Source organism: Elaeis guineensis, chromosome 6 (genome assembly GCF_000442705.2).
Source record: "Elaeis guineensis isolate ETL-2024a chromosome 6, EG11, whole genome shotgun sequence".
Taxonomy (NCBI): Eukaryota; Viridiplantae; Streptophyta; class Magnoliopsida; order Arecales; family Arecaceae; genus Elaeis; species Elaeis guineensis.
The window spans coordinates 37,270,456-37,297,706 of record NC_025998.2 but is presented as its reverse complement, the minus strand read 5'-3'; the positions used below and the strand labels follow the sequence as shown (position 1 = coordinate 37,297,706).

Here is a 27,251-nt window from a genome sequence, read left to right as displayed (position 1 = left end):
CACCATCCTTAAACCCTTTTGGGCTTGAAAGACTCAGATATCCATAAATGGAAGAGTACTTCCATTTGATCATCTAATGTGGGACATTAAGGATCAAATTTTAAAATTTTGATCTTTCTAAAAGGGAAAGAACCAAAGTTCTATTTAAGATTTTGAATCTCTCAAAATAAACAATCAAAAATTTTCAACAATATTTCATAAAAGATTTAGATTATTAAAATCTTAAATAAGAATATTTGAACAACTTATGCTATGCAATGATGAGGTGCCCAATGCACTCTCAAAATAAACAATCAAAAAATTTCAACAATATCCCATAAAAGATTTAGATTATTAAAATCTTAAATAAGAATATCTGAACAACTTATGCTATGCAATGATGAGGTGCCCAATGCACTTGAAGTTAGTGTTCATTATATTCATCTGAATGAACCATAGTTGATTAGACTTTGAACTAGATCTTTTGTCATAGACTTCTAAATATCATACACATTATAAATCAATAGGGCCTTATGCAATCAATGCATATTAAAGATCTTGTGCTAAGTACTATGATATTTCAAGAAAATTTATTAGGATTAACTAAAAGCCTAATCATTGTCTATATGAAGGTTCTCATAATAAGTTCTCCAAAGATATTTGTGACCTAATATCCTGTAGACTTTCAGCTTTAGACCCAATAAGAGTATAACTCGGTCTTTCCAGTAATTTTATTATCGACATGAACATTTATCATGGGGATAGGAGGAGATATGATGCAAAAAATATGCTCAAATGTAATCATTCAATTAGCTTTGTTCCTATCATATTAGATCTCTTTCATGGGATCTCTAATCATTTGTTATTGGTGATCTAAAATAATTAGGAAGGGTCCCAATCAAATTTGAACTTACTTAAAAATTCTTTCAAAAATTTTTCTTCTACATGCATGGAATCAGTTAACAGCTTTTTGAAATAGTTCTAAATTCTTTTCTTTTTTTTTTGTGCATGGACTCTAAATAGTTATTAATTTTTCTTAAATAATTATGAAGTGGAGGATAATATTCCTAAAAAAAAAAATTCCTAATTAACTTTAACATGATTTTCTAAAATAACTAATGATTTTAAAACAAACTCTAAATTTGATTGTTTCTAAAATAATTAAAAAGAGTTCTACTCAAATTCAAAATTTATTGCATTTTTCTCCTCTACATGCATATAGGAAAATATTTTTGAAAGAAAAATTTTCAAAATTAACTTGATCATGACTTTCTAAAATATTTCTTTCTATGCATGGTGATTTCTAATATATTTATATATATTTAACATATTTTGATGACTTATATATAAATAAAATTTATTTTTTAATTTTATGAATATTTTAGATTTTTTTCTAATTTTTTTGAGTTTGGGAGATGCTTCTTCTTTCTATTTGACAGGTACAAATATAGAGATTTGGATAGGATAGAAAGAGCCAAAGAGTATGTAGGCCTTTGGACATTCTCTCTTTATCCTCAGTCTGTTTTTATTTTTTTTTAAATTCTTATTGTAGTGATTTATCTATCAAGTAGACATAAGCATTTTTGTAAAGAAAACCAAAACTTTTAATATATTTCAAAAAAAATTGAAGATGTTGACTATCAAATAAACTAAATTTATATTTAGATAAAACTAACTATTTTAAAAATTAGTATTATTTATGACAATATTTTTATTTTTATTTTTATCAATTTTAGTTTATAGTCAGAGTTCAGCTATGAATAGGAAGGATCGTGACTGTCCATTATTTTTTATCAATTGTAATTTATGGTCCGAGCTCAGTATGGATAGGAAGGATCGTGACCGTCCACCTTTCACGTGATAAACACTGGTGGTTTATAAATCGTCAACCTCTGCTTGCCGAACCGTCCTCCTCGTCGTTCCTTGCCTTCCCGTCTCTCCTTCGCCTAAAACGATTCTGCCGACGCCACGAAGCAGCGATCGCAGAGCTCCATCGTCCACAGGAGGCCACCAGCAGGCACTTGTCTTGGGCTTTTTCCTTTTCTTTTCCTTTTTTTTTGTTCCTTTTTCCCAATTCATATGGCTTTTCTTTGTCTTACTGTATTTTTTTTCTGCTCTTGGTTTCCTGTTTATTTTTGTTTGTTTAGTTATATGCTGCGATCATCTCGTTGAGAAAGATTATTCTGCTTATTCATAGCCTTGAAACGTTTAATATAAGGTATAGGGCGAGTAATGACTGATATCTAATTGTTGATTATTCTTCATGATTAGCGTCAGAGATATAAACCCTAATAGAATTCTTAAATTTTCTTGAAGTAATGTATTTTGGCCAATTCTAAGGACAAAGATTAAAATCTATATAATTATCCATTAAAGATGATGTTCTTGAAGCTTGTGTTCTTGTGCCGCAAGAAATTGATGGATAGCCATTTGAAGCTTTGGAACAAACTGGCATCCTTGGTCCAGTCCACTTCTTGCTGATTTCTTGCCTCACATTGACTTTGTTTTGTCCTTCTCTATGCACTCTCTCGTTTCTCTTCTTCTATGTAATTTCTTGTAAATAATTCCAGACTTCTTTTATCGTAATAAATAGAGGGAAGTGCCTCACTTCATTATAAAAAACAAAAACAAATGTTCTTGAATTGTTTGTCAGTGTACTATCTTACTTTTAATCTTTGATGATATGTGGTTGAAAATGCATTACCTTCCACAGAGAGCTTATAATTAGAATGTAATCTCTCTCTTGTAAGCTAGCTTTCCTTTTTTCTTGCTTGTGAAATTGTGGGTTTAAATACGATACGAATACCCTAAGATCACTTTGACATGCAAAGGTTTTCCAAAATAAATTATCATGCATCCTGTTGTGGGCTTGCTTTTCATTATTTTTCAGCTCATTAACTGGGGCATAGTAAGCCATTAGGTTTGCTTTTTGCCTTTTGTTGTTTATATCTGAAATCATTCACACATCGGTCTACTTATTCACTTGCAAGCTACGAATCCCTCATTCCCTTTCTCTGGTAAGTGATATTTTAACATACGTCATATGGTAATTTCTCTAAGTTAAAAGATTGATCCATAGCCAGATGACCCAGGTTATTGTATTCATCATAGAATTTCACAATCGTGAAAATACTACTACATATGAAAAGAATGAATTGCAGATATACAAGATGGATGATGAAAGCCTTTTGTTTCTTTAACCATTCTTAAAGATGTTGTTTGGCATCACTTTAATTCTTTTCTCTTTTCAAGAACAAAAAATATATATTCTATATTTCTATTTTCAATTTTTTTTAGAACATGAATATATTGGGTACAATCAATTATTTTTAAAAACAGAAATATAGCAATGATAGTGATGAAGGTGATGGTACGGGGCAGTGGAGGTACCATAGTGTTGGTGGTGAGGATCGAGGCATTATCAAGGAGGTGGCGACAATGGCAATGGTGGTGGCAACAATGGGGGCACTGTGGTAGAGATGATGACAATGATGGTGGTGGTGTGATAGAGGCAGTAGTGGGGATGGTAGAAGGGATTGTAGCTATGTGATGGGGATGGTGATGATAGTAGTTGTGGTGTGGTGAAGGCTGTGACGATGGTAGGGGTAGTGGTTTCAATTGTAACAATGGTATCAATGGCTGAGGTGATACCAATGCTGTAGGTAAAATTATCAGTTTTTTATTTTTAAATATATTAAAAGCAAGGATTTCTTACTTTCATTTTTTCTAAAATAGTTAAAGTGATTTTTTTTAAAATATAAAAAAAAGATATTAGTTCAAGTAATTTTTAAAAATATAAAATAAAAATATTAGCATCAAACATGTTTGCATCTCAATTTCTATTACTTTATTTTTAAAAATAGTAAACAAGAAGTACAAGTGATACCAAATAGGCGCAAAGTCTTTAAATACTCTAGTGGCAAAGATTTATTGCTTTTGAGAACAATGAAAATTAAAGCAATGAATAACAGAAGTTTTATGCAAATGCTATCTTCAATATTATTCTCCATGTCATATTTCACAACTTGGAGAGAAACAAAAACTTTAAAAGAAATAATGATACCAAACAAGCTCTAAACCGTCTATTTTTCTATTTAATCTAGATAACAAGGTCTAAAGATCTTCCTTGGATATCTTTTAGTCGGCCATCCTTGAGGAGATTCATGGTGTTTCCAAATTGCCCTACCTCGACTTGAACCGAAAGGGACAAGTAAGAGGATTTGAAATTGTTTGCATCAAGATCTACCAAATTAGTACCAAGCTCATACTGACTGGTGACCAGTTCAGTACGATACAGGAACGTACCATGATGTACTCCATGTATTGATATAGGAAGAGGGAGGGGGAGAGGTTGAAGGAGAGGGATGAAGGGAGGGAGGAAGAGGGACGGGGAGAGGTTGAAGGAGAGGGATGAAGGGAGGGAGGAAGAGGGAGAGGGGCGAAAGAGGAAGCAAGAGAGAGAGAGAGAGAGAGAGGAAGGGAGGGAGGAAGATAGAGAGAGGGGGAGGCTTACTGGTGATGGGTGCAGAAGAAAAACTAGCCTTTAAGAGGGGCTTAGCCTTTGAGCATTCCACCATGGAGGATTGGAGAATCTGAAGTGTCAGAGAGAGGAGAAAGGCACCGACATCAAAGAGAAGAGAGAAGCTGGCACCGAAGAGGGGAAAAGATGCACCAATTTCATCAAAGAGGGGAGAGAGAGTGTGTGAGCAAGAGAGGCGTTGAACTCTTAGAATGTGAAGGATAGAGGTGCCGGTTCGATACTTCGACCAAATGGGGGTTTTATAAATAGGGTGGGGATGATTTTGTTAACAAACCAAACTAAGTGACTAAATTATCTTAGGTCGGCATTTATACTCTTCAATGTAGGCCAAACTGCTTGGTTAGGTTGAATCGGTAGTCCTTGGTTTTGCACCATATGTGCTCTACATTCTTTTAATATATCTGTTGAGTAGACTTGTTTATGGAACCAACACCTTCATATCCTCCATTATTTTTATCTTGAAAATTTTATAGCCACCTTGTGATATAAAGATCAACAATCACAAGTGCGGAGATCATTAAAGTGGTTGGTGTTCACTGGTAAGAGAAATGTATCACAATGACACTAGGGAAAAAATGGAATGCAATTGTATCTTTCATCCTTGGTAATCATCGATAGGAGTTTTTTTACATGTTTCACATTAAGGGGCTGAAGTTGGGAAATGAACTTAAAACCCTGCTATCATTTGACAGTGTATATTGATAATCATTATTGCATTTAGACTAGTAGAACAATCCTGATTTTCCTTTATCAACGCCTTACAATCCTAATTAACGATTGCAATGGGTTAAGATCCAACCTTGTAAACTTAGCTGAGCCTATGAATTTAAATGATTGCAGTGCGTTACGATCCAACACTGCTTTGGATTCTATGCAAATTAATTTGGCTAACTGGGATACTGTAGAATCTTTCTCGTAATTGAATATGATGTAAGGTATCCGTAATGTACCAGTTTGGCACCCTCATGTTTATGGCTGTTTGTGGACCAAGTTTGCACCTTCATGCAGCTAGTTGTTGAGGAAGCATATGATGACATGCAGTGCACATTCTATTCAGCTTGAAGCATCTATGGAACACACAAGAAGGATTTAGAATGGGATCGATGGCTATGATTCTATCAAAATCAAGTTTCATATTTTTAGATAATCATATTGATACGTTCTGATATTTGCTTCATGTGCTTCTCTTTTCTTTTTCCAAGAAAATTGAACCAAGTGGGTTGCGATTCTAATAGAGTATATATAGAATGTGACTTATAGGTCATGAATGGGTGGCTCAAGAAGTTCCCATTATGATAGTAGAGAGGTGCTATTTGGCATGTGGTTTTGAAAAATGGCTGTTTATAATTTTATAATGACAGAAGGCAAGCCTTGGCATGATGGTAAGGTTGTTTAATTATAACCTAGAGGTCACAGGTTTGAAATATGGAAATAGTCTCTCCACAAGTGCAGGTAAGACTGGGTATATCTAACCCTCCCCAAACCATACAGGTGGGAGCCTCACACATTGGACTGACCTTTTTTATAATGTTACAATGACCATCATGTGTGTTAGTGACACACCCATTAGGACATAACATATCTAGTGGTCTTTAGGAAAAATGCTTTGATCTTCATAGTGGTGTTACATAATACTCAAACTGATTTAACATTGCCATTGTTTCAATGTTTGCTATTTACTTGTATTGAATGTAAGATATAATTATGTTAAATTATTATGTAGATATATAATAAGTTTTTGTTAATATGAAATATTCATAATATCATTTTTCTTGTTCTTATGTTACTATCTGTAGGTCAATACAACATAAAATGTATTATAGCTGTTATAGGCCTTTAGCCTTTTAATGATCTGTTATGAACATTGTCTGCCTACAATGCTTTTGAGCCAAGTAGAAATTATGTGGTCACGATGTTAATAAGAATGTGATTCAGTATGTGGGTTCTGCTTGAATTTTATTGTTCTAAAGAGGTGAAAAAAAACATCAATGGTATTGATAAGTCAGAGAATGTCAATGAAGAATAATTAGTAAGGACCTGCAATACTCATTTTCTATGTTTCATTAAGAAATTAAGTTGTATCAATACGAACTTTCTGTCTTAAACAAAAATTTGTAGGAACTTGAATATACATACATACATATATATGTATGTATGTATTAATTATTATTGAGGAAGCATTATTTTTGGCGGTCAGCTGTGTAACAGCTGGGGTGGCTGTTATAAAACAAGTATGATATACATAAAAATGTTTCTTGGGTATATAATTATGCGTTATAACAATTCAATGACCTGTAGTGGTCTTGGGCCATATGCATTATATTGTAATAATGCTATCACTAAATTCAGAGTTTATCATGGGTTCTTTGCTGAAGTTTGTGGACCTAATATTATGGCTTTTATAGAGAAATGATTGATATAATAAACTAAGAGAGAAAAGCTGTCAAATCAGAATAACTATTAGTACTAAAGGCCTCACACTCTAAATAATCTGGTAACATATATAGAACTTGTGTGATATTGAGCAAATTTAAGAGATTGGATAGAAACAGGGTAATTTAACAAAGAGTGTTTATCAAGTTGACGGTTACTGGAATTGGATAGAGCTTTGCATGGAAACTTTTTAGGTCATCTTTGGAATTTGATGTGGCATTCCCATTGTAGGATGAGGAAAAGGTACAATCTAAATTTTGCGTTTGTGAGTAGCATGAAAGGTTGGATACCAGCAAGGGTTTCATGACAAAGAACATGGTTACAGAGTCGAAGGTTTTTTGCTTTTCCAATAGAGATTTAAGCTACATTAAAGGTCATTGTACTTATGCAATGTGGTATCATCCAATGAGGGTCAGTAGAAATGCTATGTACATTTTCTTTTGGCAGTTGTTTATGTTTGTGATATATCATTTGCTGACACAAGGTGACAAATTAACTAGTAGTTTGCCTGCAGTCTTTTGGCTCTCGATAAATGTGAAAGAAAGTATTTTATTTTAGACATGGCAGACAACACACCGATAGATTGATTTTAAGCCCTCAACTGTGCAAGTCCATGTTCCTACATATCTGACATGGAGTACGAGTGTTCCTACTCACTTATCTGCAATTGAACATGTACATCTCTTCTTCGTGTGCTCATTCAAGGGATGTGATGATTTTGTCTACTGATAGAACATGTTAGATGTGTGCAACTACAGTGCACATTGTTTTTGGTTCTGAAGCTGATTGCCAATCAATTTGGATTTGCACTCTCTTTTTTTTTCTTACTTCCTGCATTTGGTATCCCCAACTTTAGAGTTGCTTAGTAATGCTCACTTTTGATTATTCATAAACTGCAAGTGTAGTAAGCTGGTATTCATTACCTGTCCAAATGAGTCCTTTAACCCCTGAAGCTAGAAACATGATTTGTATGAGCAAACAGGAACCATTATTTTTAGTTTGCTCAATGCTAGCATCTATTGTTGCATACCTCTTTCACAAAACACATCAATTTTCTCTTGGTCTTGGAAACACTAGTTCCAACATAACTTTTAATGAAATTAGAATACAAATCCAATACCTTTTTTCTATAATTAAATTCTTAAAAAATGGAATATGGACCCCTGAAATGTTCTATTGGAAAGGAAGGGTGGACTCTTTTTATGGATGTAGTATGGCTTACAAATATGCAGGTTAAGATGGATAATCCTGGGCAGGGGCAACCACCAGTCACAGATGCGGTCCACATACCTTATATTGACATGCCATACCAAGATAACCAAATGATGGGCAGTAATGTACCAATCTCGTCCAGCCAGTTAACAACTGCTGCTTCTCAGGTGCAGCTAGCCCAGCACCAACTCTTTTATCAACGCATCCAAAAGCAGCAGCTGCAGCAACTAGACCAGACACTCCGGATGTTCTGGGCAAGTCAATATCAGGAGATCTTGGCAACCACAGATTTCAAGAACCATAGCCTTCCATTGGCCAGGATTAAGAAGATCATGAAGGCAGACGAGGATGTGAGGATGATAGCAGCAGAGGCCCCTGTGCTGTTTGCGAGGGCATGCGAGATGTTCATCCTGGAGCTGACTTACCGTTCATGGGCTCAAACAGAGGACAACAAGCGAAGAACACTGCATAAAAATGATATTGCTGGGGCAATTACAAGAACAGATGTCTTTGATTTTTTGGTGGATGTTGTGCCAAGAGAGGATCTCAAGGAAGAAGTGAATGCTAATGACTCTCTTGCACATTATTATGCATCTCCTCAGGTTGGGAGTCTGGGAATGATCATGAATAAACCTGGGGTGGATCAGGACTTGCTGTATGCCCAAATGCCTCAACCTTACGTGCCTCAGCAATTCTGGGAGCAGCAGCAGACAATTCAGCAGCAACAGCCTCAACATCAGGAGCAGCAGCCTGGTGAGGATTTGTTATAGGGGAAGGGGAAGGTCACATAAAAGAATGTTTGAAACATCAAGTCACAATATTCATCAACAATGGTCCTCTTAAAGCTTGCATTTTATGCAGGTATTCTTTTACTATTTCGTTGCTGAATTTACAAATTTATGATCGCTTTGATTTTTTTTTTCCTGGATTATTTTCTAAGTGTAAGATTTAAATGTACATATAGTCGGCTGCAATGGCATAAATAATTAAATCTTCTTCACATGACATATCGTTTCTAATACTGTATACTGTTTCTTACATCTAATGGACATGACTGATATGGTGTCAGAATGGTTGCCACAATTTGCTTTTCAGTGATGGGTAAACTGAGATTGATCCCAGCAAGTACCATGGGAAATTCTTGTCCACTGAACTATTTTTCACATCCATTGCTGAAAATAACAATTACAAAGGTGCAGTTAAGAAGAGACATATATCGAAATGAGTGTTATTGTTCTCTGTAACAGGTCTCCATCGACATTTTATGATTTTCTAGCTTCCTTAATAGGTTATAACTCTCCATCTTCCTTCATGATTCCAAATATTGGATCTTGTCTGAGTGAGATTTTTGATAGAATTCTATTATATTTGATATGTGGGCTGTCCTTTTTGTTTTCCTTTTAATTTAATTCAGGTTTTTTATGTTTCACTGTTTTCATCAAGCACGTGTCAACATAATTGAGCTGCTGCTCTTTTGATTCACACTGTTTTCATTTTAATTGCTTCTCCATTATTTCATCTCACATAAGGCAACTAGTAAGCTTCCTTAGGTGCTTCCTTTGCTGTAGCTGCACATGCTTGCAAGTGTGCGTGTTCACAAAGACAACTTCTCTGCATTGTTATAATCTTTCCAATGTCAGGTTGGCATCTCCTTTTTCCATAAAAAAAACATAATCTTTCAAACAAATTTTATTGCCTGGCATTGTCATGAACTCAACCTTCTTTTGAGGGAAGTGATTGTTTGAGTACTTTCAACCTTAAGCTTGCGAGTTCTCGATGACTTTGGGCATCCTTTTGTTTAAAGTTGGCGTCTCTGATTTTCGAAGTAAGGTGTGGTCTACCATCTTAGTTTACTGCTTACATTTGGGATAATTACTAGATTATGCTGATGAGATGTGAGGGACCAATGATAATAAACCAAATTCATGGCGAGGTGGAGACCTTCCTTTTGACAAAATAGAATGGAAGAACAGAGAACTTCCTTTAACCTTGTTGATAATAAATTGTTATGAAGTTCATAATCTTTTTTCTTACCTAATTTTTTTAAAATATTTTGGATTGAAAGAAGTTTAGCTCATCCAGTATTGGTACGTTTATATGGATCAATGTTCAAGCATGAACCTGAGCCACACTTCATCTAACCTGCCCTCCCCTGACGTCTCCCATGTTCCTGGCTGATAGTGATGCAGGTGGGTTGGGCTTGGGTAGGTCTAAATCATATCCACACATGAGCTGATCTGGACCTGTCACATTGTCGTAGTTCAAACTCTAATAGCGACTCATCAACCCCATTGCATAGAATATTTTTGGACAAGTACACAACATACTATACATCAGACTTCCTACTGCACCTGCATAAGGAATATTAGATATGTGATTCTTTTCCTTTTCAATCTTGGGACATTGGTCCAGGCTTAAGAATTACGAGAAAATTGATTATTAGCGACGGCCAAATGCCGTCGCTAATAATGAAAATATTGTCGCTAAAAAGTGGTCAGAAAAAAGCTCGATGCTAAAGCTGCATATTAGCGATGGCACCTCTGCCATCGCCAATAACGAGTAGTAGTGACGGTAATTAGTGACCGCTTTTTGTAGCTTATAATATTTTTTAGATTTAAAATTAAAAAATATAAAAAAAAATTCTGACGGTTTCTTTGACTCTAATAAGCTGTTGCTAATACCTTTTTAGCGACGGTGATGCCATCACAATAGCCGTCGCTAATAATTATTTTTTTAAAAAAATTTAGTAATTATATATATTAAAATATGTTATAATTTAATTAACAAGTAATTATATTTACTAAAACCTATTATAATTAAATTAGCAAGCAATATATATTTACGGACATTATAACAACTAACAATTAATTATCAGCATCATAAATAAAAAATTAATATTATATATTATATCAAAATTAAATTGTATAAATAACACTACTCAAATATCAAATACATTACACGAAAACTAAAAAAAAATCAACGAAAATCCTCCTTCTCCTCCTCCTCCTACTTCTGTACGTCCTCTGTAGCAGTAGATTAATGAGAGCCAGATGTTCCAATATCCTATAATAAAAAAATAAAATATTATTAATAACTTTAGAACTAAATTAATTGAAACCGTAAAACTATTGTAATTGATGCACCTCAAGCCTAAACTTTTATGGAGGGATATATTTTGATATACTACTTCGATTCTCGAATGAATTATTTCTACACGTCTCATTCAATGATACGGAGCTATAGACATCCCCAGCCAGTACTCTATCAGATGATTAAGTTGAATTTTGACCCTTTGGATATGTCCTCTCTCTCGCTTGAAGTCTAAATCAGCACGGAGGGATATATTTTGATATACTCCTCTAATTCTCGAACGGATTATTTTTATATGTTTCATTTGATGATACGAAGCTATAGACACCTCCAGCCTATCCATCAGATGGTTAGATTGAATTTTGACCCTTTGGATACTCCTTTCTTCCATCTAAAATAGCTTTTTGATCTCTTCTATATTTGTTTTGCCTTTTTGGTGTTCCTGGTTTGTTGTAGATATTTGCCTTACTTTAGAGGTTGTAAAACTATTTTAGATGATTATCCTATCATGGAATGTATGTGGGGCTTAAGCACTGGCAAAAAGAAGAGAGATTAAAAAGCTAGTCATCACTTCTAATTATGATGTTGCCTTACTTCAAGAAACCAAAGTCTCTATCCCATGTGACATTTTTTTAAATTCTTTGGGTATTGGAAGACTCACTAGCTGGCTCTCCTTAGATGTAGTAGGGCTCTCGGCCGAGGGGGTGGGGGGTATGTTTGTTGGGATGGAACCAATGTCTACTTGTGTTAAAGAACTCATTTATCAGGTAGATTTTTATTACTGCTGAGTTTCTCTATCCACAATTGTAGAAGAACTTTTTTGTGACATCGGTCTATGGTCTGAATGACAGAGCTTCAAGGACATCTTTCTTTAATGAACTGCTAGATGTCAAAAATAATCTCTCAGTCCATGGGCTATTGGGGGAGACTTCAATAGTACAAAATCAATTAAAGATAGAAAGAGCATTGGTTAAAGCATTAAAGGTAATTTGGCTTCTTAAGAATTCATTACTTCTCCTGGTCTTATTGATTTGAAATTTGTTACGGTCAATCCCCTATTACATCTGTTGCTGATAAAAAATATCTACAAAATAAAATACACACTGATCGAAATTGTATCCGATGGAGACTCTCCGATGCTTAAGTCAGTGGGGAGTGACGAACAGCAGATGAATATTCAAAGAGACAGAGTTTCAGCTCTCAAAAGACCTTATCAAATGCTGTTCATTTACCTCCTTTTATAGACGAGTAGTTGGTAACCGTCTGTAATTGTTAGACACGTGGGTCCCGTTTGTTTCGATATTATATGATCATGGGATGGATGGTTATATCCGTCATTGATCATATTCTGGCCATTATGCGCCTTCTGCGCTGGCAGTTTCTAATAAGCTGATTATATGTTGGTAATTAAAATATATCGATCGTATATCGATAGTTGTAAAAGTCCGAATAAGCATCGATCGGTAACTCTGATATACCGATGGTCATCGGTCTGAAATCCATTGAGTTGTCATAGTTGGAGTTTGTTGATGGTTGAGGATAGCTGACTGTTGGTCAGCAAGCCGATTGATAGTCAGTATTTTGTGCTTATGAGACCGATTAAGAGTCAGAATTGGAGAGTCGGTTGAATTGTCCCAATAGTTGCCCTCCACTCCCAAATCCAAGGTAGTTTGACATGTAGGTTGTCACGTGGTCTGACACGTTGGATGAAGGAAGTTGCCATGTATTGTCTTGAGCCCCAAATTGACTGCAGACATTAATGATTTTTTCGAAAAACGAAGGGTCTCCAACCGTTTTGTCATTTTGATAACTGTGAGATCATCATTGGGGTGTCGCTTCGAGAAGATAATTTGGCGTCTGATAAATTCGGACGATTTGATTCTGACTGGATGTGTCCAGACATCATTAGCTCTATGCTATTCACACGGATAGTGGTGGGATGGTGTAATCTGAGGATAGGTGCGTCGAACTATCCGATCAATGGTCGATTTTAATGTAGCCACGTATCGAAATCTGAAGAAACTCTGATTTGAATAACTTCATCCGGACTGTTGAGGAGTCATATATATCCAAAGTCACTTTCATTGGGACTTTCTGCTTTGCATTCATCATTTTTCACTGCAACAGAAAGTTCTATCCCCAGGTGCCAAGAGCTTTCCCGTTCGCATCATTTCCCTGTTTGCATCATTTTCTAGCTCCAGGTCAAGTTCTCGTTTCTTCCTCCTAGATTTTTCTTTTCTTCTTTTAGGTTCTTTCATTTTCAATGGCAAGTAGGGAGAAGAAAGTGACAGCTTCATCTTCTCGAGATAGTTGGTCAGAGAATCCGACCGACGATTCTCTTTTGGGTCCGAAGACGGAGGTTTATTCCTTGTCCAGATCTAATGTCGATCGGCTCCGAGAACAGTACCGTATCTCGAAGCAATATCAGCTCTTTATCCCTGGTCCGAATGATCAGATGAACTCCTCTTCTTCGGATCAGGTTGTCTTTTATGTCGAGTACCTTCGGATCGGTCTTCGATTTTCAATTTTGAAATTTGTTTGAAATTTTTTTGATTATTACCATCTTTGTCCCGCTCAGCTGGCTCTGAATTCTATTCAATTGATTATTAGCTTTGCTCTGTTGTGTCGTCTGATCCCGACCAATCCTCGTCCTTCTCTTTTCTGAGCTTTTTTTGTTCTTTGTCCTTACCCTAAAGTCAAGGATTGGTGATTTTTCAATCTGAGGAAGGGTCTTTCTTTCATTTTCAATCTTTCATCGTCCATTCATAGATGGAAGAACCAATTTTTCTTCATTTCTTCTTCATCTCCTTAGGGCTTTCCTTCATGTTGGGGTGATCTGAGAATCGGTCCCAATAAGCATAGTCGGGTTGACATCATCGATCGTGAAAATTTTCTCCGACCAAAAGATATGGAAGTCCTGGTGCAACGAGAGCTGATGATAGAGTAGGCTCTCTATGATGCCAGACTTGGTTCGATAACCTCTTTAGGTATAGCATAATCGATCGTTTTTTTTTTTTTTTGCTTCTGAACTTTGTACTGAACTTTGTCTTTTGATTGTAACTATGTGGTCTATAGTGCACACCTCAGCTGCCGACATCCGACTACATACTGCTAAGAAGAGAGCAGTGACTGATGCTGGACCGTCTGGATCGCTGAAGAGAAGTTGGGGTGAGATTGAGTCGGTACCAATGAGGGAGGTCGACATTTCATCAGTAACAGTTCTCAGTAGTGAGCCGGTTATTGTATTGTCAGCTCTGATAATACTTCTTTCTGCTGAGGTGCCATTGGTCGGAGTTAAGATGGCAAGAGGTGAAGATGCCGCACCAGAACCATCAGCGGCACTATCTGCGGGGGTTCGGGTCAAATTTGCAGTCGAACCAGAACTATCTACTACTGCGTGAGCCATTCCGTAAGTAGTTCAGTCTCGGATGCAGTCAAGCATCGATTTTGTGATGATTTCAAGTGAACGACAGTCGACTGCGGAGCGGGAAAAAGCACTGGCTACTTCTATCGATAATGGATCATCGACAGATTTTCTCACTCTTTTCGATATCCGAATCTCTGTCGGTGAGTCAGTCTTGTTCAATCCATCATTAGCCAGATGATTCATCGAAGCTGTACTTCTCCTGATTGATAGGGAGAACAGGAGAAATCGGACAGGGTCCAAAATATTTTCTTCATTTTACCCGATGATGCTTGGGATAAGTTAATGATATATTTTTTTTTTATCCGACTTGATTTATCCTTTTCTTTCAGTGGGCACACAATATGTATGCTCCAGAGAGCAGATATCAAAAAATCATTGAGCTCCATCGGGGGTGGATGGACAAGATGGCGGTCACCAACGTCGAGAAAGCTACTATTGTCAAACAACCACAGGTAGCTGAATGGGAGAAGATGCTCCAGGAAGAGATTTCCCATGTAACGATCGAACTACAATCCTCCAAAGCCGAATTAGGATCAGCTCAACAGATCATCGTGTCTCTTGAATCTCGGATCAAAAGCAAGAAACATTCTATCAATCGGCTCTAGAGAAAGAGAGATGGATGCATAGAAGTGCTTGAGATGGAGTGCGGAAGGCATCAGGCCACCATGGAGAGGTTGGCACTGGTCGATGCAAAGTCGGCCTCTGTCAAGGAAGAAGCTGAGTTGGCGAAAGGTACTCTGAGTCTTGGCATCAAGAATTTCAAAGAATCACAAGAATTCAAGGATAAAATTCTTGAGGGCGGATTCACCTCCTACTGTGTTGGATACGAGGACGATAGAGATGCAGTCAGAAAATTATATCCGAACTTGAACCTGAGTAGCATCGTCCACCCTAGTTTGAGAGAAGAGGTTGCTGAGAAGACCACCACGTCGATCGAGAAGATGCACCGACTGCATCAGAACCTATTCCAACCATCGAAGTTGTACCGGAGCAAGGTGAAGAAGAAGCTGACCGGTGATCGGTGTAATACTTTTTTTCTTTTTATAATCGAACTAAACCTAATTTTATATTCGGACATTGGGTCCAATTTTGTAATCTTTCTTCAATAAATGAAAAGAAATTTTCTGAAGTATGGAATCCCTTTTCAAACTTATAGTGTTAATGTCATTGATTAACAATCGGATTATCGATCATCCATCGGAGAATTGAATGTCGACCAATTATGTAGTAAAGTTTATCTGTTAGTTCAGTATTAGCCGACTTAGCTTATATACTTTATAGATATTTGATAGACGGTGATAAGCTGAATATCCTTCAACTGATCGTAGTCAAATCAGTATATTTATCATTCGATCGGGGTCGAGTTGGCATAATGTTTCGCTTAGCTAAAGCTAAGTTGGTATGAGTAGTTAAGTCGATTTTTATAATGAAAAATTGAGATATAGTCGGTATGAGCTGATCGATTATTTGTTGATATTGTCGTTCGACTTAAGTCGATTTCTATAGTAAAAAATTAGGATATAGTCGGTAGAAAAGTCGAGATATAGTCAGTACAAACTGACTGATTATTTATTGGTTCAATGTCATCATTCGACTTAAGTCGATGTTTATAGTGAAAATCGAGATACAGTCGGTACAAGTTAACCGATTACTTGTCAGTTTGATACTATTTTGTAGATAACTTATAGTTGATTGAAGATTTCAAGATTTAGAACCCCAATGTTTCATTCCGAATAGTATACATGTGAACAACTTTATTGATAGTGCATCTTCAAATTATCGACATTCTAAGTTCGATGAATAGTCGTTCCATCGAGAGTTTCTAGTCGATATACACCAGGTCGAAGTATCTCGGTTACTCTGTAGGGTCCTTCCCAGTTTGAAGATAATTTTTTTTGGTCCAGAGGTTTTGAAATTTCTGCTTTTCTTAGGACCAGATCTCTTGGATGAAAGATCTTCGATTTGACTTTTGCATTATAATACCGAACTATTCTTTGTCGATATGCTGCCATCCAAATTTGAGTTTGCTGTCGGACTTTCAGAAGTAAGTCTAGGTTGGCTCTTCGACATTTAGAATTACTCGGCTCATTATACTGTTCAACTCTTACGGATGGCAATCCGATCTCAAGTGAAATCATCATCTCAATTTCGTAGGCTAGGTTGAATGGCGACTCTCTTGTCGGTATATGAAGAGTTGTCTAATATGTCCATAAGATCGAATATAATTCTTTCACCCAGAGGCCTTTAGCTTCCTTCAGTCTAGTCTTGAGACCATGTAGAATTGTTCAGTTTGTTATCTCTACTTTATCGTTAGACTGTAGATGACCGACTGAGATGAACTTGTGCGTAATATAAAATTTCTCACAAAACTCTTTAAAGTTCTGATTGTTGAATTATCGACCATTATCAGTGATGATGGTATGTGGTAGACCGAACTTGCATATGATTGATTTCTGAATGAAGTCTTCCATCTTACTTTCGGTGATTTATGTCAAAGGCTCAGCTTTCACTTATTTGGTGAAGTAATCAATGGCAACCACTATAAATTTTTTTTGACCAGATGCTGGGGAGAAAGGTCCTAGTTTGTCGATTCTCTATTGTATGAAGGGTCATGGTGCAATAATTGATATCAGTTGGCTGGCCGGTTGATATTGTATGTTAGCATATTTCTGACATGATTCACATCTTCGGATAAGTTCAGTTATATTTTTCTTCATGGTGGGCCAATAATATCCTTATCGTAAAACTTTATAAGCCAATGATTTATCTTCTAAGTGATTTTTACAAATTCCTTCATGAACTTCTCAGAGTGCATAGTCGGCATTCGTTGGTCTCAAGCACTTTAGTAAAAAAAGAGAGAATGACCTTTTATAAAGTTATCCATTCATCAAATTATATTATGAAGCCATCCATCGTAATCATTTGGCTTCTGAAGGATTTGCAGGTAGAATTTCATTAGTCAAATACTAGAGATCAGATTCATCCAGCTTGGTTCGTCATTGATTTGCAGTACTTTTTTGACTTTATCAATACTCGATTGTTCGAGATATTTGATGAACGTTTGACCAAACAAGCTGAATGAAGTGGTTGTGAGTCAAAAAAATGCATCAGCTCAAACATTATCCGCTCTTAGAATGTGAAAGATCTCAAAATATTTCAAAGTCGATGCAAGATCTTTCACTTTCTGAAGGTACTTCATCATAATGGAGTCTCGAACTTCAAACCCGTTCTTGAATTCCTGGTGATCAATTATGAGTCGATGAAGATCTTTAAGTTGTCAATATCAAGTTCTTTAGCAATCTTCAAGCTGGCTAGAAGAGTTTCATACTCGGCTTGGTTATTCGAGGCTTTAAAATTAAATCGAAGGGCATATTCAGTTACCATCCCTTCAGAATTGATGAGGATAAGACCGGCTCCATTGCCTTGTGCATTGGATGCTCCATTAATATGTAGCAACCACACCAATGCTAAGTTAGTCTCAAAAATTTTAATCTGCTTCGATTTGTCATCAAGTTTATCCTCAGGATTATCATCGGATATGGTGCATTCAGCGACAAAGTCGATCAAAATTTGTGCCTTCATTGACAGTCGTAGATGATATTGAATATCAAACTCATTGAGTTTTATTATCTATTTTATCATTCGACCTGAAGTATCAAGTCAGTATAGAATTGCTTTCAACGGCTGATCTGTCAAGATGACTATTGGATGTGCTTGGAAGAACGGATGAAGTCGTTGTGATAATATGATCAGAGTGTAGATCATTTTTTTCACTCTTGAATATCTTATTTCAACATTGTAAAGCACCTTGCTGGTGTAATAAATCGATCGTTGAATTCAATTTTCATCCTCCTAAATAAGTACCGAACTAACTGTCTTTGTCGAAGTCATCAGATAGAGATACAAAATTTTTTCTACCTTCGATTTTGTTAGTAATGGTAGAGATGTTAAATATTTTTTCAAATCCTCGAAGGACTATCGGCATTCATCCGATCATGAAAAATCTTTTGCCTGTCTCAAGATCTTAAAGAAAGGTAAACATCTTTCTGCTGATCTTGAGATGAATCGACTGAGTGCGGCGATCTTTTTAGTGAGTTATTGTATCTCTTTCTTGGAGCTTGAATATTTCATGTTGATAATAGCCTTTATTTTCTCGGAATTAGTTTCAATTTCTCGTTGTCATACAAGAAATCCAAAGAATTTTTTGAAAGTTACTCCGAATACACATTTAGTTGAATTCAATTTCATTTAATGCCGTCGACGTGTATCGAAGGCTTCTTCCAAGTTTCGAACATGATCAGAAGTTTGAGAGCTTTTCACTAGTATATCATCAATGTAGACTTTCATATTTCGTCCAATTTGTACTTTGAACAGTTTATTAACTAGCCGTTGATAAGTGGCTCCGACATTCTTTAAATCGAATGGCATTACTTTGTAATAATAGATGCCTTTGTCGATTATGAAGGCAGTGTACTCCTCATCTTCGGATACCATCTGAATCTGATTGTAGCCCATAAAGGCATCCATAAAGCTCAAAAGTCGATGTCCCCAAGTCACATCAATTAGTTGATTGATTTTTGATAAGAAAACCTATCTTTCGAACAAACTTCATTTAGATTTGTATAGTCGATGTAGATTCTTTATTTTTCATTAGCTTTTCTTATCATTACTATATTGGTGAGTCAATCGGTAATATTAGCTTCTTTGATGAAGCCAGCCGCAAGGAGTTTGTCGACTTCTTCATCGATGACCTTCTATCTTTCAGGAGCAAAAGATCTTTTCTTTTGTCTCATCGGTCTAACTTTAGGATCAATGTTTAGTCGGTGGGTTATTACTTTCAGAAGAATTTCTGGCATATCAGTTGTCGATCAAGCAAAAATATCGACGTTTGTTCTTAGTAGATTCACCAGTTGCTGTCGCTTCGGATTAGACAATTGTGATCCAATTTGGACCGTCTTCTCAAGATCTTCTTCTTTTAACAAGATGGAAATCAGTTGCTCAGCTGGTTCACTCCTTTCTTCATTTTCTCTTTAGTCCAATTTATCGACAGACAAAAAATTTTTAGATTGATTATTCTTTGTAGAGACCATAAAACAACGTCGGATAAGTTATTGATCTCTACGTATTTTTTTGACTCTATTTTTTGTTGAAAATCAGACCAATAAATAATATATTGTGACTACTGCTCTCAGGACATTAAGTCCAGGTCATTTGAGTATGGCATTGTAAGCTGATGGAACTCGAATGACTATGAATGTCAGAAGAACAATATTTTGTTGTGGATCTATTCTCATAGTTAGTGGGAGAGTAATTTCTCCTTCCACGATTACTGTATCTCCAATAAAATCGACTAATGGTGTTGAGACTCTTCTGAGTCGGTCAGTCAGTAGTCGCATTCGAAAAAAAATTGAGTAAAAGAGAACATCAGTAGAGCTTCTATTATCGATCAGAATTTTTTTTTACATCATAGTTTACTATCATCATTGAGATAATGACAGCATTATCATGGAGAGTTTGTATTCTCCAGACATCATCTTGCGAAAAAAAAATTACATTATCAAGTCATCGTTTCTTTGTCAACTCTTTTTCGAAAGTTGCCCTCCAGTCCTTCGATCGTTCAGAGATCATATTGATCACTCCCGTCATTGGTCGATTGTTGATCATTTCTTCAGCTTGTGGCTGAGGCTGATGGTGGGAGGTTGAGTCGGACAATCTCGTCAAAATTTTTTGAGATAGCCACATTGAATCAGGGCCTCTATTTCATCCCTGAGTTGAATACATTGTTCGGTATCGTGATCGTGGTCACGATGAAACTAACAATACTTCTTATTGTCGCGACTTTTCGATGGCATTTTTATTGGCGGGGGATGTCGAAGATACTCTTCTCCCTCGATCTCCAGTAAGATCTGCGCACAGGGAGCAGAAAGAGGAGTATAAGAGTCATACCTGTTGTCATAGTGTTCGGCTTTGGGCTCTGTTGGCAGGGTGAAGCTTGCTTTTAGTCGTTGACCGACTTGGTTTGGTCGGAGCTTCATTTTTCTTTTATTTTTTTTTTGATCTTTTTCTTTTGTTTGGTGTTTATCAGAAGTGCTCTCATCCATGCGAATATACTTGTATGCGCGCTCTAATAGTTCAGTATAGGTCTGGAGGCGAGTCTTATCCAGAGAGTAGGTGAATCTGGATCCCCTCAGACCTCTCTTCATGGTCGAGATGGCTATATCTTCATTGAGATCTCTGACCTCAAGTGTGTCCATGTTAAAGCGAGCCACAAAATCTTTCAATATTTCTGTCTTGCCTTGCTTGATGGAGAAGAGACTATCTGATATCTGTGATACCTTTCGACTAGTGCTGAAATAGACCACGAAGGAATGCTCGAGCTGCTCGAAGAAATTTATGCTTTCTAGCTGAAGCCCAAAATACTAGACTCGAGTAGCTTTTTGAATTATTATCGAAAAATCAATACATAAGAGGGTGTCGGTTGCCTCTTGGATCATCATGAAGCCTTATAGCTCTCCAAATGATCAATTGAGTCAGTAGAGCCATCATATAGCTTCATCTGCAGCATCTTAAATCGAGACGAGATCGGCTTGTCCAGGATATGCTGAGAGAGAGGTTGGACAGTGTGGAAGTCATAGTCATTGGAGGACTTCTGACCTTCCACTTAAAGTCAGACGAGTTGACGGTCGATCTTCTTGAACTTGCGCTCATAGTCGTCGAGCCGCCGTTGCTGAAAAAATTCAGGGATAGAATCCCCTGAAGAACTCGAGGATGGAGAAGTAGAAGGTACATACGGCCTCTTTTCCTTCTTGATACTATGTACACGGGAAGGAGAGGGAGATCGCTGTGAAGGATGAGCGACATGATGGAAATTTTGAGAATGCGATTGCTTGACTCGATGAGAATGTCGAGACGATCGTCGTTCTGGAGATGAAAAAGGAGAGCACTGTGGATGACGGCGGCTATGCCTGGATGGCACTGAATGAGCCACTGGCTCCTCCATCGGTGGTTGCTGCTGTTGCTGTGTCTGTTGTTATTATTGGAGGCTGTGTATTGCCTCTGTTAACACCTTCATTTGCTGCATTAGAGCAGCAATTTGTGCGTCCGTAGTGATTACAGGATGCGAAGAGCTGGGCTCTGCCAATGGAGGAGGAGGGGGATCTTTTCGATGGAAAGACTGTCTCGCAGATCCTGTAGAATTTTGAGCTCTAGTCTTTGTCATGATTGTTCATATTCTTCCCCTACCTGCGCGTCAATCTGTTGCGGTCAATCCCCTATTGCACCTGTCATCGGTGAAGAGCACCTGCAAAATGAAATCTATACTGATTGGAATTATATCAGACGGAGATCCTCCGATGCTTAAGTCAGTGGGGAGTGGCGAACAGTAGATGAATATTCAAAGAGGCAGAATTTCAGCTTTCAAGAGACCTTACCAAATGCTGTTCATCTATTTCTTTTTATAGACGAGTAGTTGGTAACCGTCTATAACGGTTAGACATGTGGGTGCCGCTTGTTCCGGTATTATATGATCGTGGGATGGATGGTTATACCCGTCATTAATCATGTTCTAGCCATATGTATCTTCTGCGCTGGCAGTTTCTGATAAGCCGACTATATGTTGGTAATTAAAATATGTCTATCGTATGTCGGTAGTTGTGGAAATCTGAATGAGTATCGGTCGGTAACTTTGATATGCCGATGGTCATCAGTCTGAAATCTGTCATAGTTGGAGTTTGTTGATGGCTGAGGATAGCCGACTGTTGATCGGCAAGCCGATTGATGGTCGGCAATTTGTGCTTATGAGACCGATTGAGAGTTGAAATCGGAGAGTCAGCTGAATTATCCCAACAAAACTTAAAAGGAGAAAATTTACTTAGAGCAACAGGCATGAACATCCTTCTTATGCTTGTTCGGACTAGTTTCTCATCTTCTTGGATTGAGAGGACCTCTTTCCTGCTTCCCTGCAAAAAGCACTGATTAGCCATGCTTCTAGTTACACTCCTATTGCTCTAGAGTGTAGCTTAAAGTTCAAAATCAGCAGGGTCTTTAGATTTGAGAGTTGGTGGATAAATGAACTAGACATTGATGAGCTAGTATTGGGAACTTGGTGCCAGTTTAGAAGCACACCAAATACAACGTCATGTTGGGTGGAGAACCTAAGAAATTTGAGGGCTGCCTTCAAGAAATGGGCCACTGCCAAGAGGATTACAAACAAGAATCAAAAGGATAGCTTGCTTCATGACATTGATATCTTGGACAAAAAGAAAAAAAAAATTGCCGACCTGTAGCCGGTGGAGTTTGCTACGTGAAACAATATAAAGCAGTCTCTTAGGGACATTTTAGTGAAAGAAGAGCTCTACTGGAGACAAAGATCTAGAATTGCCTGGCTATAAGAAGGAGATAGAAATGCGACCTCTTTTTCATAACATTGCTTGCTCTAGATAAAGGAGAAATTCTATTTCTTTACTTTCTGTGGACGGTATAGAGATCACTTCTCCAAGGTGCATACCGTATTATCTCTTGGGCTTCTTCAAGAAGCTATTCTCTTCACTGAGGAAATCTAAGGTCTCAATTGATTGGAATCTTCTTTATGAAAAATAAAATTCAGATTTTCATACTCTTGTTTAGGGCTGTAAATGAATCAGATCGAGTCGGATCCCCTTGGCAAGGTTCGGCTCGTTTAATAAACGGGCTAAACGAACCCGGCTTTGAATTGTTGGCTGAGTTCATTTATTTAAATAGAATAGATGATTAGATTCATTTAATAAATCTGGTTCGTTTAAACGAACCTTTAAATGAACCTTTAAATGGATCTTTAAATAAACATTTAAATAAACCTTTAAATGAACCTTTAAACGAGCCTTTAAATAGAAACATCATTTTTTTTTAAAAATGTCCTGAAGGGATAAAATTCAAATGTTATGGACCAATATGAAATAATTTGAAAATATCGAGTACTACAGTTATACTTCATCCGAAATTAAAAAGTCATTGAAAAGAAAAAATACACTAAAGCAAACAGCACTACATTTCCATCCATGTTCAAGTCTGCACATGAAAAACCAGAAATTCAGCACAACTTAAAACCAGAAATCCTCCAACAGAATTTTTCATAACGCAGCCATGTTAAACAAAAAAGCAAGCAATTTGGAGGTGCATCCAGCAAAATAAAAACATACAAAATATACTAATGTTTAGCTTGAAAAACGATTACCTCAAACTGGTCAATCTGGCAATTTAATCTCCTCATGTGGTGCTATTGCTTCATCAGCCTCAGCCTCAACCTGCAAAGCCAAATAAGATTAGTATAAAGGCTTGCTTTTATGATAAAAATGAAAGAAACAATGTAGTTAACAAAAACCTATCTTCATTTTTCTTTTGTTTCCTATGGCGAGCACGCACCCAATCAGATCCATAAACAAGAGCTTGGATTGTATCCTTTCTAAAAGATGCACAATGTATGCATCTATAACTCGACCTCCAGCACTGAATGTAGACGCGGAAGCAACAGTAGTCATAGGAACAGAAAGTATGCCTTTAGCCATCTTAGATAATACTGGAAATTTGAAACTACATACTTGCCACCACTTCAAAGCATCAAATTTAGCCCCAGGTTCACAAGCATGCTCTGCTTCATCCAAATACCTATCCAGTTCAGATTTTGTAGCCCCTTCAACATCCCTTGTCCTTAGACAAGCCACAAAATCATCTTCCTCTGGTGTTATTGCTTCATTGTCAAACTCAAACCCCATATTAACACTTGAGGATGAGGGCACACTGCTGGAATGTGAATGTGATAAAGACTCATTGTATTCTTTAACATACTCATTAAAGGGTGAGTATAAAGATGTCTCAACTGACTTAATATTCTTTTCCGGATCACTACAAATTTTGGGATAACAAAATTCGACCACAGACATCTTATACCTAAGATCCAATATTAAAGTCAAGAGCAAGTTGCAACCACCCCAATACTTCTCAAATTTTCATTCATTTTCTTGGCCAAAGAAGACATATAGTCTACATCACTCACAATATGTTTATTTATGAGCCCCTTCAACTTCCATAAATGCACAAGAAACAAATTACATGTAGGGTATTCAGTGCCGGATATCAAGCTTGTTAACACATCAAACACAACCAAAAACTCCCGGATTTTAGACACTTTGACCCAATCTGAATCTAAAGGAACAAAGTCAAATCCCATATCCCTTTGTTGATACATAGGAAAGACAAACTGAAACTCCATCGCATCCTATATGTCCCATTCCACCTCGTGGGACAATCTAAAATTAGTTGCTTTGATGGCAAATTCAGTTGTCTCCTAATCGCATTGAAATTGAGCAACCGAAACTCAGAAGCAGATAGATACGTCAATCCATCCCTTGTTTTATCCACTATATGTTATTTCACTCAACTCAAACTGAACTATCAAATTCAAGATATGTGCACAACAACGCACATGAAAAAGCGACCTACCAAGATACAAAGGCAACTTTCTACGTTCAAAATACACTTTCAAATTGCCAATAGCCGTGTCATTATATGATGCATTGTCCATTGTTACACTAAACACCTTATTCTCTATCCCTCATTCTCTAAAGCATGCAATCAATGCATCACTAATAGCTAGTCCCGTGTATAGAGGTGGTATATTACAAAATTTAAGAACCCACTTTTGTAATCCATACTCAGAATCAACAAAATGCCCCGTCACCACCATGTATTGAACCTTTTGCCCACTTTCCACAAATCTATTGTCATACAAATCTTTCTAATCCCTTTCAACAAGTTATGTAACTTTTTCTTCTCCATATGATAAATGTTCATGCATTCATTTTTCACAGCAGCCCTAGAAATCTTCTCATAATGAGGGCTAATTTCTTTCAAAAACTTGATAAAATAAACATGCTCCATCATATTGAAGGGATACTCATGATATAAGATTATGTCAGCTGCAGCAGTCTCAACTTTATCACTATCCTATGTAAAGTTTGTGAGCTGACCTTGAGATTCATCAACTTTCTTCAACTGTAAATTTTTCTGCTTACTCATTCCTCTCTCAGGGCCCTTTTTTAGATGCCTGTTGAGGTGGGTTGTTGTTGAATCCTTAGTTGAAAAAGTCTCCTTGTAGTGTTTGCATTGGATCCTCTTCTCGCCATTCATGCCTTGCACTTCCACCATCTCCTCCCAAACCGGACAAGTCTTCTTTCGCTTCCTTTTAGGCTTATCCAGAGGATCTGCTTCTGTGGTTGTGGCTGTAGATGCTCCCTCTATCCCTCCATCTTCTGAACCAAGATTGATCTCCTCCTTAGACATGTCATCATTCATGTCAATTTTCTTTTCAATGTCTATCGGTTCTTTACTCATTGCCGTAGGAGATGAATCCTCAAATGACATAAACCTACAAAATCACATAACCACTTTTAGTAAAATCAAAATCACAGCGATGTACCAAAAGGAGTCAAGAGGACTAGAGGAATCACTTACGACATATTATATGGATAAGTAGGACTTAGGAGTTAAGATGCCACTAGCTAATATCGCAATTCCCAATCACAATCACAAGTCACAACTCAGGAGTCATGATTAATTCACAGATAAGATATAGTTAAGCATATATAATATTAAGTTTTAACCATCATAAAACACCAAATTCAGTAATTCACACAAAGATAAGTGTTGGTGCAAAAATCCGCCTGCGCCGGAGAAGCTGGAGTCGAGGGAGTCGCGGTCGCCATCGGGACCTACAAGAGAAGTCTAAACCGGAGGTGGGGTTGCTCCGACAAGACCCTCCGACGCTCAAGTCAGTTCTCTGCCTCAACAAGAATGGAGTGCTCGAACAGAAATTTTAGCAGAGTTTTGGGATAGAAAATAGAGCTTATAGAATAACGTATCTGGGGTTCCCCCTTTTATAGACGGAGGGGGCAACAAACTGATAGCGATGCCTGTAACCGTTTGGTAGTGGGCCGCCCAGAGTCAGGAGGAGTTTGTTGCGGAGAGTAGTGGGGTGGACCCATGGCTATCACTGGGGCGTGCCGCGTGGAGTCTGCCACGAAGAGCGGAGCGGCGTCCGTTGTCGCGACTTACCAGAGAATGGAAGAATCGCGCGGTATCCGTCGCAAGGAGTGGAGCAGGACCGTGGCCATTATTACGGCCTTCCAGGGAGTGATGGAGCCGCGTGAAATCCGTCGCAGGAGGTGGAGCAGAATCATGGAGTGATGGAGGCACGCGGAATCTGCCGCAGGGAGTGGAGCAGAATCGCGTCTGTTACTGCGGTGCGCCAGGGGGTGAAGGTTCGTCGGCGGAAGTCCGGCTGGAGCGTCTGGCGGAGAGAGGTAGTTAGCAATCTGTCTGAGAGGAGCTCAGAATCCGGCTTTCGCAGGAGTTCGGACGGAGTCTTCCTTCAGTCACAGCCGGGGGTGGAGTCCGGCTCCCGCAGGAGCTCGGGCGAGATCCACCTGTAATCAAGATCAGGGATGAAGTCCGGCTCCCAGCAGTCGAAGTTGAGGATGGAGTCCGGCTCCCGTAGGAGTCCGGGCGGAGTCTTCCTGCAATTAAAGTCAGGTGCGA

The 27,251-nt window shown here is 37.6% G+C and overlaps 2 protein-coding genes across 9 annotated transcripts; one reads left to right on the top strand and one right to left on the bottom strand.

The window, feature by feature from the left end:
* Positions 1-1,906: 1,906 nt before the first annotated feature.
* Positions 1,907-9,136, top strand: LOC105046832 (nuclear transcription factor Y subunit C-3). Its single transcript, XM_010925568.4, has 2 exons — positions 1,907-1,996; positions 8,185-9,136. Exon 2 carries the CDS (start codon positions 8,191-8,193, stop codon positions 8,932-8,934), a length of 744 nt encoding a protein of 247 aa, XP_010923870.1. The 5' UTR covers positions 1,907-1,996; positions 8,185-8,190; the 3' UTR covers positions 8,935-9,136.
* Positions 8,785-25,952, bottom strand: LOC140858566 (zinc finger BED domain-containing protein RICESLEEPER 1-like). 8 transcript variants are annotated; one of them, XR_012142131.1, is made up of 3 exons: positions 24,040-25,952; positions 23,893-23,962; positions 8,785-8,914 (listed from the first exon to the last, which is right to left on the bottom strand). XR_012142131.1 is itself a non-coding variant. In XM_073259486.1 (3 exons), the coding sequence occupies exons 1-2, from the start codon at positions 24,596-24,598 to the stop codon at positions 23,935-23,937; spliced, it is 546 nt and encodes a 181-aa protein (XP_073115587.1). In that variant the 5' UTR covers positions 24,599-25,952; the 3' UTR covers positions 8,785-8,914; positions 23,893-23,934. The 8 variants fall into 8 exon arrangements, 3 of the variants coding, with proteins under 3 accessions (XP_073115587.1, XP_073115588.1, XP_073115589.1); XR_012142129.1 differs by having other exon boundaries at positions 25,685-25,952; XM_073259486.1 differs by having other exon boundaries at positions 24,081-25,952.
* Positions 25,953-27,251: the final 1,299 nt, after the last annotated feature.

Excerpts from the sequence above, each read along its gene's own strand:
- LOC105046832 (XM_010925568.4), top strand. The coding sequence starts at position 8,191 with ATGGATAATCCTGGGCAGGGGCAACCACCAGTCACAGATGCGGTCCAC.
- LOC140858566 (XM_073259486.1), bottom strand. The coding sequence starts at position 24,598 with ATGTCTGTGGTCGAATTTTGTTATCCCAAAATTTGTAGTGATCCGGAA. Across the intron at positions 23,963-24,080 it reads TTGTTTATGGATCTGATTGG|GTTGAGGCTGAGGCTGATGA; the intron begins GTGCGTGCTCGC and ends TTGGCTTTGCAG.